Source organism: Nomascus leucogenys, chromosome 18 (assembly GCF_006542625.1).
Source record: "Nomascus leucogenys isolate Asia chromosome 18, Asia_NLE_v1, whole genome shotgun sequence".
Taxonomy (NCBI): domain Eukaryota; kingdom Metazoa; phylum Chordata; class Mammalia; order Primates; family Hylobatidae; genus Nomascus; species Nomascus leucogenys.
In genome coordinates, this window is record NC_044398.1 from 70,928,814 (window position 1) to 70,943,268 (window position 14,455).

The 14,455-nt window shown below is 35.4% G+C and overlaps 1 protein-coding gene across 2 annotated transcripts in view; it reads right to left on the reverse strand.

Moving 5' to 3' along the window:
• ELOVL7 (ELOVL fatty acid elongase 7) overlaps positions 1-14,455 on the reverse strand; it is a 38,212-nt gene that overhangs the window by 7,495 nt on the left and 16,262 nt on the right. The window contains exons 1-4 of one of the 2 annotated variants that reach the window (XM_030798629.1): positions 10,830-10,942; positions 9,567-9,623; positions 7,215-7,320; positions 1,755-1,891 (exon numbers count right to left, since the gene is read on the reverse strand). In XM_030798629.1, coding sequence (XP_030654489.1) covers positions 1,755-1,891; positions 7,215-7,320; positions 9,567-9,623; positions 10,830-10,904 — 375 coding nt within the window. In that variant the 5' untranslated portion in view covers positions 10,905-10,942. Of the gene's footprint in view, positions 1-1,754; positions 1,892-7,214; positions 7,321-9,566; positions 9,624-10,829; positions 10,943-14,455 lie in introns of those variants that run through there. The other variant, XM_030798630.1, reaches the window with a different exon arrangement.

Consider the following 14,455-nt stretch of genomic DNA (forward strand, 5'->3'; position numbering starts at 1 on the left):
TTACACAGTCCCAAGAGGGACCTTTTCTAGGCTAATATTCAGATTTTCTGGTTATCATGTTTTCCCTGATTAAAAAGCAACATGTGTTCTGTGGAAATTTTAGAAAAGTAAAACTCTATAAAGAAACAGACAACAATTACTCACAATCTGTCTAGTTATAATCATGGTTAAGATTTTCACAGTTTATTTTATTATCATTTTATCCTTGTCATCATCAACTTTCCTTGCATTATCTTAATGTATATTTATGACATTCCCACAGCATAGCCACTTATTCCTCTCATTTTGCAAAAGAGAAAACAAAACTTTAGGAAGGCTAAACGGTATCCTCAACATTCTATACATGTGTATGTTTGTGTATAATTGACATATTTGAGAATATAATGAACAAATGTCCATCCTATTTTTTCTACATCAGTATTTTTTCATGTTATTAAAAAGTCTGTACAACATTTAAGAGTATGCTAAGAGAAAAAAGCCTAAATACAAAACACAAAATTATATATGCAATAATATACAAATAATGTAAAAGGTGTACACATATGCCTGAGAGAAAAACTGGATGAAAACCAAATAAAAATATCATCAGTGATTATCCCTGGGTGGCAGAATTACATGTATTTTTTTTTCTCTTTGCTTAATTAGGTGTTCTCACGTATTTGCAATGAGCATATACTACTTTGAGAAAATAGTATTTTTTAAAGAAGCAATGGTGAGTAATTTTCATGACTTCATAGTATTTCAAAGTATGAATTAAAATAATTTATTTTACCATATCCTTATGGTTGGTCATTTAGTTTGCTGCCAACTTCAAATACAACAAATAACTCTGCAAGGAAATACTCTGATCTTGATTTAGGATCCTTACCCATTAAAATATCAATCTCTCACCTGGAAGAACACATTATATGAATGTGCCAAATTTCATGTAGGAAGTTACAGGATTTTAATAAAAAATTAATCTTCACCACGCTATCTAAACCAAATTCATACTTTCTCATCGGTGTTACTGGCAGAATACGACATCAATTTATTATAGACTGCAAATGTGGAAATACAAGGATGGCAGAATTCTCCTTTTAATAGACACCAATAAAATGTAAAGCAAATCATCATCTCAAACCCATAATGAGTCTCCAAAAAAATTAAATATCATATATTTTGAGAATTAATGCTTAGAATACATTATTAGGTCTAAACTGAGTGCCTCTGGCTTTTTCAAACATTGTTTATTTAAGGGCAGTATTCAAATTTAGGTAATACATATATGTTGGTCTAACCCTCTACATTTTTAATTCTCACAATGCTTTTTATTAACTAGAGGAAAGATGGACTTATAAATCTTAGGACTAGATAGGTAAGCACACAGGAAGGCTCATTGTTCCCTCAAAGTTGCATTCCCTCAAGGTCATTTAGATCTAATGGAATTTCTAATTTCTAATAGGTATTATGCCTATTGATGGTCATATAACTTTGGAGTTATTTTAATCACAAATGTATTTATTCTTGTATAAATGCATAAAATAGTATAAAGATGGCATAAAACTACACATGCTTGTTTAACTGTCTGAGCCTCTTGGTTACCAAAGTTCATCTAACATATTAAGAACCATGATGGCATATCATGTAGGGGCCAGACTCTCTACCCCTATTGTTTTGTCTTTCTTCTTTATTTAACTAGTATCCTAGTTCACAGTGAAAACAAGTGACTCTAGTTGCTTCGTATATGGTTTTAAAGGCAATTAATTGCTCACAAGCTGTAATGATGTCAAATATTTTTTCCACCACAAATACTTCTGGTAGGCTGGTCCCAACGCAGAAAGTCCATAGTAGGAATACATGACTACATGTACAGCTGTATTTAGAAGGGCATGGAATGTTCCCAAACCACCTGGAAAATAAAATTATTGTAACATGAGGCCATTGTTCCTTAAAATGAACCACATTTTCATCTGAACTGAGATTTTTGTATAATTATTTCTTGAATTTTGGAAAAAAATATATAAAATATCAATCCTTTTAAACAACTATCAAATTAGAGGGGGCTGGACAGTATATGTAGTAAAATATAAGATACGAACCTGAGAAAGTAAATTAGCATATCTTTATTTTGTTATATCTTAGCTTAAGGTGGTCTACGATTTGAATTTACTTACACTTAGTTGAGTTACCTTTTAAATATAGTATGTTGCTAAATAATAGTAATAACGTTCATATTTTAGTGAGGGTTAACATATAAAAAGTATACAAAGTACATTAATCTTGATGATTTTTCACGTATGTATACATCCATGTCACTACCAAGATCAAGACACAGAACATTTCCAACACCACATAAGATTCCCATGTGCTCCTTCCAAGAATATACCCCTCCCAAGGTAGCTTTACTCTAACTTATCACCAACTATTATTTTTGTCTGCTATTAAACTTCACATAAATGGAATTACACAGGATTACTCTTTTGTACCTGGTACATATATTGGTAGCTTGTCTTTTTGCTACTGTGTAGTATTATACCATATAAACGCATCACTAGTTACCCATTCTCCTATTGACAGACATGTGGGTTGCTTCCAATTTGGGCTATTCTGAATAAAGCTGCTAAGAATATTTTTGTATATGTCATTGTGTGGAATCAAATTTACTTTTCCTACTCTCAATAATCTTCATTAAATAATTTTGGCAGTAAAACCACTGGCTTTCACTAGCAAACTGCTGAATTTAATTAATTATTGTTTTCCCAAAGTAAATATCTACTAACTGTGAAACCATCCTTATTTATGGCTTCCAATTGATTATGCCTTCCTATCTTGGTTTTCTTCTTCTCATTTCGCCACATTTCCTACCGATCACCTTCAACTGAGAATAGAAGCAAAGAACACATGGGAATGTAAGACAAGATCATTTCAATTGTCTTTAGCTGGACCAGTAATACAGCAGAAGGGGAAACGGTGTTTAGCTGATAGTGTGGCGGGGGGAACACTCTCCCTGGGGTCTGTTTCCTAAGAGAACAATCTGGAAGAATATGTGTTCTTTATGTATAGCCTGACTCAGCTTAGTAATGTTCACCTGGAATTTACATTTTTCTCTAAAACATTCTATTTTCTTAATTCCAGTATTCTTTAATTCTGGAAATAAAGCAAACCCTCATCAATTTAGATTACAGTAGAAGAAGAACTGAATTCATAAACACTATGCATTACAGAAAGTTTAAAGGAAAATACAAATTCATCACTTCTAAAATAATCTGGAGAAAATCTAATAAATCTGTTACACAGTAGAAATTGCTTTTAAATAATTATTCCTAATTGCAGCAATTCTAGATATTTCTAGATACTAGCACTGCTGAAGTACTCTGTTAAAATAACCTGTTTTAAATAATTACTTTTAAGCAGTTAAGTATTCTCCCAAAGCCTGATTTATGCTATACTGTTCTACATAAACTTGCTCCTCCTGACGAGAGAAAGCTGTATTTTAGCTAATCCCTCAATTACCATAAATTTCAAGTCAGAAGGAACTGAATTAATTAAGCTTATTAACAACTTTCCAGCTTGAATTATTTACATTTGGATTGGTCTTCTTTCCCAAAGGAAATCTGAATAAACACATTATTGTGGTGTAAGAACACCTTTTCTAAGTTAATTTAAAAATAGAATAGTTGTCTACTTCTGATAGTTTAGGAGTCAAGGTGCTTAAAAGGAGGATAAGCCAAATACCTCTCAAATTCATTTGTGTTTCATAATAATATACACATAGGACATCTATTTCACCTTTGATATGGAACTATGTCAGAGCTTTTCTAACTAAGACACCTCTCCTATTATTTAAAAGAGGAGTGCCTATTTTCTATTTGGATACTTTCACCATTAAATATCCTAAAATGAGGATCTTAGGCACATGGATTTAACAAAGCACTAGTGTAGCCAAGAGTGTTTAGTAAGGTTTACTGATCAACATAAGCTATCAAATAAAAGTAACATGTTTACTTTCTCTAGTTATGATTATTTTCTGACAAGCTATTTTAATCAGTTTATTTACAAAACAACCGTATTTTAATTAATAATGTTTTTTGTATCTTCTTTGGAAAGCTTTCCTAACAAAATATTTTCTAAGCCTGTTTTCTTCTTTATGATAATGGGTCTGTAAACAAACATCTCAGAATGAATTACGATTAGTACCATCACATTTTACTCCTTTGGAAAAAATAAAGGAATCACCTGGGTAATAATCACAATTCTCCATATCTCTGGAAGGGGATATATGCATAATTAATATAAAAACCTACCACAGAAATATCTTCATCCTATTCAAAAGAAAAGCTGGATTGCTATTACCCCACTGAGGAGTACAACAGAAAAACAGGAAATTAAATACTAGATAGAGATCAGCTGTGCTCAAGTTTTTGCAAAAACCGGTTTAGAATGGACAGTTTCATTCTAGGAGTGGACGTCAGTGCCAAACAACATTTCTGGGAACAGCTTTTGTTGCTGTGCTTGTCACTGAAATAGGTATCAGGTCTGCTGAATAAACCTCTATTATTTACTCTATCAATGTAACTCTTTTGTCAGACATATTTCTTAGGTTTGGGGGGAATACTGGAGATTGTGACGGGTATTGAAATATACCATATGAAAAACGCTAGTGTGAGTGGCAGAAAGTTTTTTCATAAAAGGTATATAAGCTGATTATAGTGGAATTGGGGGTATGCTGTTTGAATTCATAAAAATAGGGAGGTTAGGAGGAGAGTTTTAATAGTAAAATATATCGTATAGAGTTCTGGTGAATAAATAGTGTGTAGTGCTCCTAGGAAAATTGTAGCAGTTAGGGCATTTATTACAATAATGTTTATATACTCAGCTATAAAGAAGAGGGCAAATGGGCCTGCAGCATATTCGATATTGAAGCCTGAGACTAATTCTGATTCTCCTTCTGTAAGATCGAAGGGGGCTCAGTTAGTTTCTGCTAGTGTAGAGATAAATCATATTATGGCTAGGGGTCATGATGGTAGGAGTAGTCAGTGTTTACTAGAATTCCACATGTAAGATTGAACAGAAGTGCCAATGCATGGAACATATGAGAGAGAAGAAAACTATCTTCTACTATTTTCATTTTGTAAAGAAGAAGAAGGATTAAGGTATGGACAAGAAACCCGTTATAAAGTGACTGATGTCCATAAACATAGTACCACTTAAAGACTGAGGTATGTCGCTTGAACCTGGGAGGCGGAGGTTGCAGTGAGCCGAGATTATAACACTGCACTCCACCCTGGGCAACAAGAGTGAAACTCTGCCTCAAAAAAAAAAAAAAAAAAAAAATTTGAGGTATATCATATTTAAATTCTCATTATTGAAAGCACTGCTTGCTTTTGAAATGGAAACTACACTATCAATGAACTCAAACATAGAAGTTAGAAAAATGCTCAATTGTATTCATTAAATAAAATTTATTTCTGCCATTTTTGAACTGTCAGATAGTCAATATTTAAAAATTAGAAAATATAGAGAAAGGGACGGAAATAAAGAGGGAGAAAAAAACCACTTTTTGTTTCAATATCTCCAAATCACCTGTTTATATTTTGGGATATTGCCTTCCAATCTTTCTTCTATTCACATTTAGTTTTCAGTGTGTATCCTGGCCTCATGGGAGAAATCAGAATAAATAAATTATAAGGATGTGAAAGCACCTTTTCTAGCGTTCTTTAAAAATAGAATAGTCATCTATTTCTGATAATTTAGGAGTCAAGCCGCTTAACAAAGAAGATGAGCTTTGTTAAATCCTTGTGTATAGGATCCTCATTTTAGGACATTTAATACATCTCAATATCATTTTTGTTTCACAGTTATATACACACAAGTAATAATAACCACTCTATTAGTGAGTGTTTAGGTATTTTCCAATTTTTCACAAACACCAATAAGTGTCAGTGTATATCACTGTAGAAAGAATGGGAAGGGTCTATATGCATATAAGGGGAAACAGAAACACAGAAAGTAAGGATAAATAAAATAATGGAGATTAATATAGTTACCGTTGATTTGACAAATGGACACCGCTGAGACTATCTTGTTTTAATGCAAATGAAAGGTTTATACTAACAACCCTCATAAGAAAAAAGCAGCTACATTTACTTAAAAACATTCCTCAATAATAAATGCCAATTTTGAACAAGGAGGTACTTTACATCCTGGAAAATCCGATGCCCATAAGCCATGGTAGCTACAGCTGTTTACTCATGATTCACAGCCCCTGTGGCTCCTCTGAGTTCTGGCATCCCCTTCCTGATACGGGCTTATCCATGTCTTCTCATGCTCTGAGACATGTAGATATTTTTCCTCCATGTTTAAAGAGTCTAGAACTCAAACAAGAGTTCCTCAATTGTGGTTCCCCCTTTCTTTTAGTCTAGCAGAGTTAGAAAGGCCAATAGAGGCAAGCTATTCACAGAAATGTTATCAGCTATAGGTCTATTTGAAGACTTTTAAAATTTAAGAAACTGGAACAAATAAATCCCCCAACCAAATTTTCCTAAGGTAAGAATATATCCTTGGGGATATCACTTATTTAAAACTGTATAATAGGATAAAATTATTTCTGGTTTCTCCAATTCTTGACGTTCAGAAGCCTAAAACGAAAAAGAAACAACCTGTTTTCCAAGCTTTCAATTTAAACTATTTTAGACCTTAAAAACAGTATCAACACATTCTTTAATATGGTAGGATGCTTTAGGAAGTTGGGGTAACCACAATTTGACACATCTTTAAAGAGCTGTTAGGGGTTAGAGTGTGTGTCAGCTATTAGAAATTTGAAGGCAAATAAGACATAGAATTTGAGATAAGCATTCCAACTTCCTGGGAACATACAGGAAATCGTTCTCTATACTCCTATAAAGCCAAAGCTTTTACCATTTGATTTATTATTTATTTATTTAAAGATATTCAATAAACCTCTCTGGGAAAAGAATAAAATACAAGCAAAACAACTAAAGAATATGTGTAGAAGGCTGTGCCCAGAAGTTATGTATATCTAAAGAGTGGGGTAAACCTAATTATTATGAGTCTTATGTTTATTTTTCAAGTAACAATTAATGAGAGAAGTATAAACAAAGTGACTCTTTGATTTTTTGAGTTTCTTATAAATCACATTTTAGAAAAACATTTTGTTTTTAGCATATAGAAATGTTGTTTATAACACGTGATCCCAACTTTCCCTTGTCTACCTGCAGCAAATTTGACTCCAAACCACCAGGTCCACGGCATGATGGTATGATGGAATACATGAAGGAAAGTCACTTGGCTATTTTTCTTGCGCAGAACAAAAAAGATCTGAAATAATTTAAAGAATATCAAGTTCACAGAAAATCATTTGATAGTGTATTGAGTATTATAAAAAATATTGGCAAAGTGCAAAGTATTTCATATCATAATTTCATCTAAAAGTGTTGCCTTATAGAATGCTTACAGAAGCTGCTAATTCCCCAAGGGGCAGCTCAAATCTAATTATTATGAAGTAACTTAGGTACGATGCCTACACATGGAAGCACCAACAAAAAGGCGAAAAAAAAACTTTATGCAGATTTTAAAATCAAAGATATAAAGTAAGGAATATGGCCAAAATTACTGAAAGAAATTGTATTGGTAAAAAGAAAAATTCTCCTGGATTTTGAAGTGTATGAGCAAGCAGAAGACTTAGGATTGAAATATTCTACATTGCTCTCTAATACATCTTACTGATATGGATAAGGGATTAGGCAAACGAAGAGGACTTGCAACAAATCAAAAGTTAGCAAATTATTATTAAAGAAAAATGAAGGGAGAAAAAGTTGAAAAGTGAATTTGAGAAATATGAGGGAAAAGAAAGCAAAACTGCATAGAAAAAAATGAGAAGGCGAAGGAAGATAACATTCAGAGTGAACGTTATCCAGTGGTTTGTAAAAACCCTATCAACAAAATGGTAGAATTTGGGAGAGGGGGAAATGTTCAAAAAATATTCCAAAGTGAAATTAAGAATATGAGTGTTAAGATTTTTAAATACAAGACTAAACAGAATAGCACAAGGAAAAGTATTAAGAGGAGTATTTGAGAAATGTAGTTTAGAGAAGGACATAGAAGCAGTACAGTTTCCTTATGGAAGCTGGAACTGAGAATATGCAAAGCAACTGAGAATATGGAGATTTTGCACAACTTCCAAGTGCAAAATGCGTTTGCTTATGCACGTGGAAGAAGGCTGAGTGGTGCAACAGAAAAAGCCATACACTAACACTCCGGGTCCTAGTCCCACTTAGTAGCAGCATTCCTCTGGGTAAGTCACTTAACTTCTTGGCTTCAGTTTCTCAGAGGGAAGGTTCCGGACTAATGCTTCTCAACTCTGACTGCATATTATAATAGCCAAGAAGCTTTTTAGAAATAGCTATGCTTGGTCTCTGTTCCAGACCATTTGGCACCAAATCTCTGGAGGTAGGGCCTTTTTTTGTCGTTGTTGTTTTCCCTAATGCAATTAATTTTATTGCACAATGCGGGCTAGAACTACTAGAATACAGGCTCTCAAAACGTGGTCCCTGGACCAATAAGTATTAGCACCATCTGAGAACTTGTTAGAAATGCAAATTTTGATCCCCATCCAAGGCCTAGTGAATCAGAAACTCTGGGGGTGGCAGTCGAGGCATCTGTGTTTTAACAAGTCTTCCAGGTGATTCTAAACACATGTTAAAGTTCGAGAACCACTGGATTGTATGTTCACACAAGTCCTTTCCAATTCTAATGTTATGTGATTAGTCATTTCAAAAGGTGAAGCATATGGAGATTTCCTACAAGAAATATCGTGGTATGCATTCCAAAGAAAACACACTTTTCCGTCTCAGAGCCAAAACTAGCTCCAAATAACTAAGATACACTTGCTGCAAAGATACAACAAATATTCAGCTTTCCTAGCTCCTCTGGAAACAAAGGTTCATGGCTTTCTCCTCTAAATCACAGACCCTAATTCATGACACATGCTTCTCCTAAGACCCTGTCATGCAAGTTCAGAGGTGATCTTCACTAGGATCTGAAGTAGGAAGAGACAGGGCCCAGCAAGCACAAACTTCAGAAAAGCAGCTGAATTACTGACAGCCCAGGGGTAATGCAACATTCTTGTGTAAGTTTATGAATTTTTAAGCATTTATCCTCCTAAAGGAATATGGATGACTGTGCTTTGGGATAAAAAAAAAAAAAAAGGTAAGATGTTTTCTGCTTTTTACTTCCTGAACTTGATTCATAAAACAACTGTCATCCATCTATATAAAGATGCAGTTTTGTAGTATATGACCCAGTTACCATGCTTATCTTAATCAACTGATAGCTATATAACAGAAACGTTATAGAGTTTGCAAAATACTGAAAAAAAAAGGTTATCCTATCTATTCTCTAAAGTCACTGATAATAAAAGGTAAAAAAGGTAACAGTAGGTCTGCCTGAAAAGGAGAAATAACCAAACTTATCAGACAACTGAAACTACAGCAGTTTATTGGTTTCACTGAAAGATCAAACATTTAAGATCAAACATTTACCAAATGTGGTGGCCATATACTCACCGTATCTAATAGCTCAATAAATTTGGAGAAGTAATAAAGCCAGCAGGTACGTGCCATCTGCAGAAGCACAAATAAATCTAAATTTATTTTATTTTATTTTGTATATGGAAGAAAAGCTTATATTTTTAAATTTTGGCAAAATATGCAGAACATAAAATCTGTCATGTTAACCATTTTTTAGTGCACAGTTAAGTGGCATTAAGTACCTTCACATTGTTGTTCAACCATTACCACCATCCATCCCTATAACTTTTTTCATCTTGCAAAATTGAAACTACACTCACTAAACTACATCCCATTCTCCCTCTCTCCTAACCCCAGCTACAATTCTACTTTCTGTGTCTATGAATTTGACTACCCTAGGCACCTCATATAAGCCAAATCATGCAGTATATGTCCTTTTGTGACCTAATTTTTTCACTTAGTATAGTGTTCTCAGGGTTCATCCCTGTTGTAGCATGAGTTAGAATTCCCTTCCTTTTAAAGGCTGAATCATACTCCATTCTATACATATGCCACATTTTGTTTATCCATTTATCTTTTTATTTTTTTGAGATGGAGTTTCACTCTGTCATCTAGGTTGGAGTGCAATGGTGCAATCTCGGTTCACTGCAACCTCCGCCTCCCGGGTTCAAACGATTTTCCTACCTCACCCTCCCGAGTAGCTGGGACTACAGGCCCACGCTGCCATGCCCGGCTAAGTTTTGTATTTTAGTAGAGACGGGGTTTCACCGTGTTGCCCGGGCTGGTCTCAAACCCCTGAGCTCAGGCAATCCACCCACCTCAGCCTCCCAAAGTGCTAGGATTACAAGCGTAAACCACTGCACTTGGCCTTGTTTATCCATTTATCTATCCATGGACACTTGGGTTGCTTCTACCTTTTGGCTATTATGAAAAATGCTGCTATAAACATGAGTATACAAATATCTCTTCAAGTCTCTGTTTTCAATTATTTTAGGTATATACCCAGAAGTGGAATTGCTGGATCTTATGGTAATTCTATTTTCAATTTTTTGAGGAAACAGATGTGAATTTATTTTTAAATCCAAGAAATTAAAACAGAAAAGCACCAATTTTCATTTTATAGAAAATTGTACAAGTGACTTTCTTTTATTCTTGTAATTTTTCACTTTCTCCACCACAACACACACAATCTGATAACTGAGTCATTTGCTTATTCTAAGTTTACATCCAATGTTACAAACAGTTCACAAAATTTTAACATTGATTTTGAATTTCAAGTTTTTCCAAAGAGAAACTTACCCTCAAAGCTGTGGGTGACCGTGAATAGTCAACAATTTCACATCGAAATGAATAACCTATACCCCAGCCAGACATCACAAACTGCAAGAGAGCACATGCATATTAAGAAAGGAAAGCATTTTCCCAACAGCCACAACAAAGGTAGTTTTGATAGTGTCTCTTCATTACATTTTCAGCTGAGTCAATATTCAGTGCAGAGGAAAAGGTAGCTGGAACAAATACAAAATGAACATGCTTGATATCAAAGCTTGATATCAAGAATATTCAAAACCACAAACTCATATATTATTTATATAAACTGTGTTCTGACTAAAATGCTCATCTCTTGGGATGATTATTCTAATATGGTGAGTTTTGCTTAAACAGCAAATACTGGTAGGTGACTTATCTTAGGTTCATCTATATATGTGTGAGTGAATGTGTACTCTTAAAGGGAACACTTGGATCTGAATCAGTCATTTCTAGCAATTTCCAGTCTTTCTACTTAGTCAATAACTAAACATGAAAACCAAAATGCCTCAATGTACTCATAAGATGACTGCGACAACTGGGCTTTTCCCATCATTGGCTGGTGAGTGTGATGTGAGGTAGTAGTCCATGGCTCAGATATTATTAACAGTTTTATTGTGGATTCACAAGACAAGTAAAAGAGGAAAATGCTCTTGTTAACAATAAAAGTGCAATCTGGCAGGCCTTAATTCCAACACACCCACAAAGTGATCCAAGGCTGATGGTGAGAAGAAAGAGCCTATTGTTGATAAATCTGAACTGTAATTCAAAGATTATAAAGATTATACTGACATTCTTTCAGTCTGATGGTGGGAAGGTCTTCTTTTAAAACAGTAACTGAAAAGGAAAAGCCAAGGGCCTCAATTTTAACTTAACACATATATGAAATGGTTGGCTTAATTTAGGGTACTGACAATATGATCAGTTCTTCTCTTTTCTGACTTCTTATTCTCATACATGCCAAATCCTCCCGGGAGATCTTCTCTCTCAGTATAATGGTTATATCCTTTTCTCCATTGAACCATATTTTAAATTTCTAGTTTTAATTACTATTAAGCTAAAATTAGAACTTTACAATTAATTAAATTCTAAAAACAAAAGCTTATGAGGCATTGTCAGAATAATATTCTGATGGTGTAAAGAAAAGAAACAAACGAGAAGAACAATTATTAGACACTATAGTATTATAAAATGCATCATTCTTTTCTGAGACTAGCCTCTAGCTTGACTTATAAGATAATTTAATCACACTGTTAACTTGGTAAGTTATAAAATCTTGAAAATTAAGACTCAGAAAAGCACAAGATATATATTTCATGAATGAGAAAAATAGTTAACAGAAACAAATCAGTAGATTTTGCCAAATGAATAAGGGCACATGACATAGAAATGGCTAATTCTGTTTTATAAAGTCCTACCGTCAGTGAGTGTCCCCATATTCTCTTGTGCTCAGACTAATTTTTGACTAATGTAACGCTCTATGGCCAGGAGCTATTTATTGGAATTGTGATGAATAATTCTCCACCTTACCCTACCCCAAACAAGCACTGTGTTCAATGAAAGTTGTGTGACTTGGCCTTCTGTTGGGTCTTAAGTGGTCTCTGCTAGAGTCTGACTGGTGCCAAGTAACTAGCACTTTCAAACAGTCACTACACAAGAAGGCATCTGAGTTCCTTGAGTCTGATGTGCTTCCCTTTCAACTTCTTCAGATTTGGCCTAACACCACTGGTGGAGGTGTTTGCTTTGTAAACCGAAAGAAATCATACTCCATACAATAAACCATGTGTTCAGATGTGCCATCAACAGATGGATGGCATGCTGTGTGGCTATCAAAAGCCTTTGTTTAAATAGAGTAGAAAGTTTAAGAACATTCCAACAGCCTGTGGCACTTTTTACATATATGTCTATATTCCAGGCTAGTAATAAGAAAAATTAGGCCAGGCCCAGTGGGTCACACCTATAATCCCAGCATTTTGGGAAGCTCAGGCAGGTGGATCACTAGAGCCTAGGAGTTTGAGACCAGTCTGGGCAACATGGCAAAACACCATCTCTACAAAAAATACAAAAAATTAGCTAGACATGGTGGCGCATGCCTGTAGTCTCAGCTACTTGGGAGGCTGAGGTGGGAGGATCACTTGAGCCTGGGAGGTCAAGGCTGCAGTGAGCCAAGATTGTGCCACTGCACTCCAGCTTGGGCGACAGAGCGAGACTCTTTCGGCGGGGGGCGGGGGGGGGGGGAAGAATTCCCTGAATTCAAAAAGTAATAATTTATATATTTGGCAAGCAGTTCCTGAAACTGACACATAAGTAACTCAAGTATTAGCAGTAAATGAGAGTCAGAAACTCTCAAATTCAGATATTTTAAAACTTTCTTTTACATTGTAATTGATCAAGTAGGAATCAAGGCTGACCAGTGATGACTGGATTCTTTCCAAGCCTGAGAAATATATTTGAGGACATTACACTCAATGACAAATCAGACATAGACCCTAAGAATATGAGAGCAAGGAGGGATCTGAGAGACTATTTGGTTCAATCCTATCTTTATAAAATGAGAGAACTGAGGCCAGAGGGGTTAAATAACTTGCTAAAAATCAGGCAGACAGTCAGTGGCAGAACCAGAACTAACTAGTTCCTAATCTCCTGGCTTCCAGGTATGTTCTTAACACCTTACTACAACATGCTGTCCCCTAAGACCATACGAGGACCTTATGTTTTCTTTGCTCCCATCTCTATCGCTCTTTTCCTCTCAATTGCTCATTCTCCTGAAGGGACATTAAGAGTGGCCTGTGAGTTAATTTTGAAAATAAAATAGAAGAAATGGAAAGCAGCAGAGTGAGTCCAGACTATAGGGAGGACTGTGAGAAATAAGGCCAGAGTATTTTTTTTTTTTTTGAGACAGGGTCTTGCTCCGTCACTAGACATGCTCACGGCTCATTGCAGCCTCGACCTCCCAGGCTCAAGTGATCCTCTCACCTCAGCCTCCCAAGTAGCTGGGACCACGGGCGTGCACCACCATGCCTGGCTAATTTTTTTGTATTTTTTGTAGATACGAGGTCTCGCTTTGTTGTCCAGGCTGGTCTCAAACTCCTGGGCTCAAGCAATCCTCTTACTTCAGCCTACCAAAGTGCTGGGATTACAGGTGTAGGCCACTACACCTGGCCAGCCACAGTAGATTTAAAGTGATCAATATGATGGATCTGTAGCAACAGTCAGGTCAGAAGAATGCATGTGGAGAAACTATGGTGCCAGGAGAGGTCAGTGGGGCCATATTGGGCCCTTGTGAGCCCTACTTATGACTAAGCACAAGGTATGCTATAGAGGAAGTTAATAAAAAAGGATAATGAAGCCAGCCAGAGTTGGAAAAGAAGGAATCTCAGAAAAGAACACACTTGGGGGTGGCTGAGGCATGTTTAATAGCACAGGGGAAGAGAGAGAATTCATAAATCTGTTTTAGGGTCCTGGAAGAGCCCCATCTCTCTTATTAACAATTAAGGGACAGTAATGAATTAATGAGTTAATGGGAAAAAATTAAGGAACAGGCTTCCTCACCTACTGCTTTATATGAATCTATGCTCTCTGTCCCCACAAAGCCCAGCTAAACCAACCAAAACAGT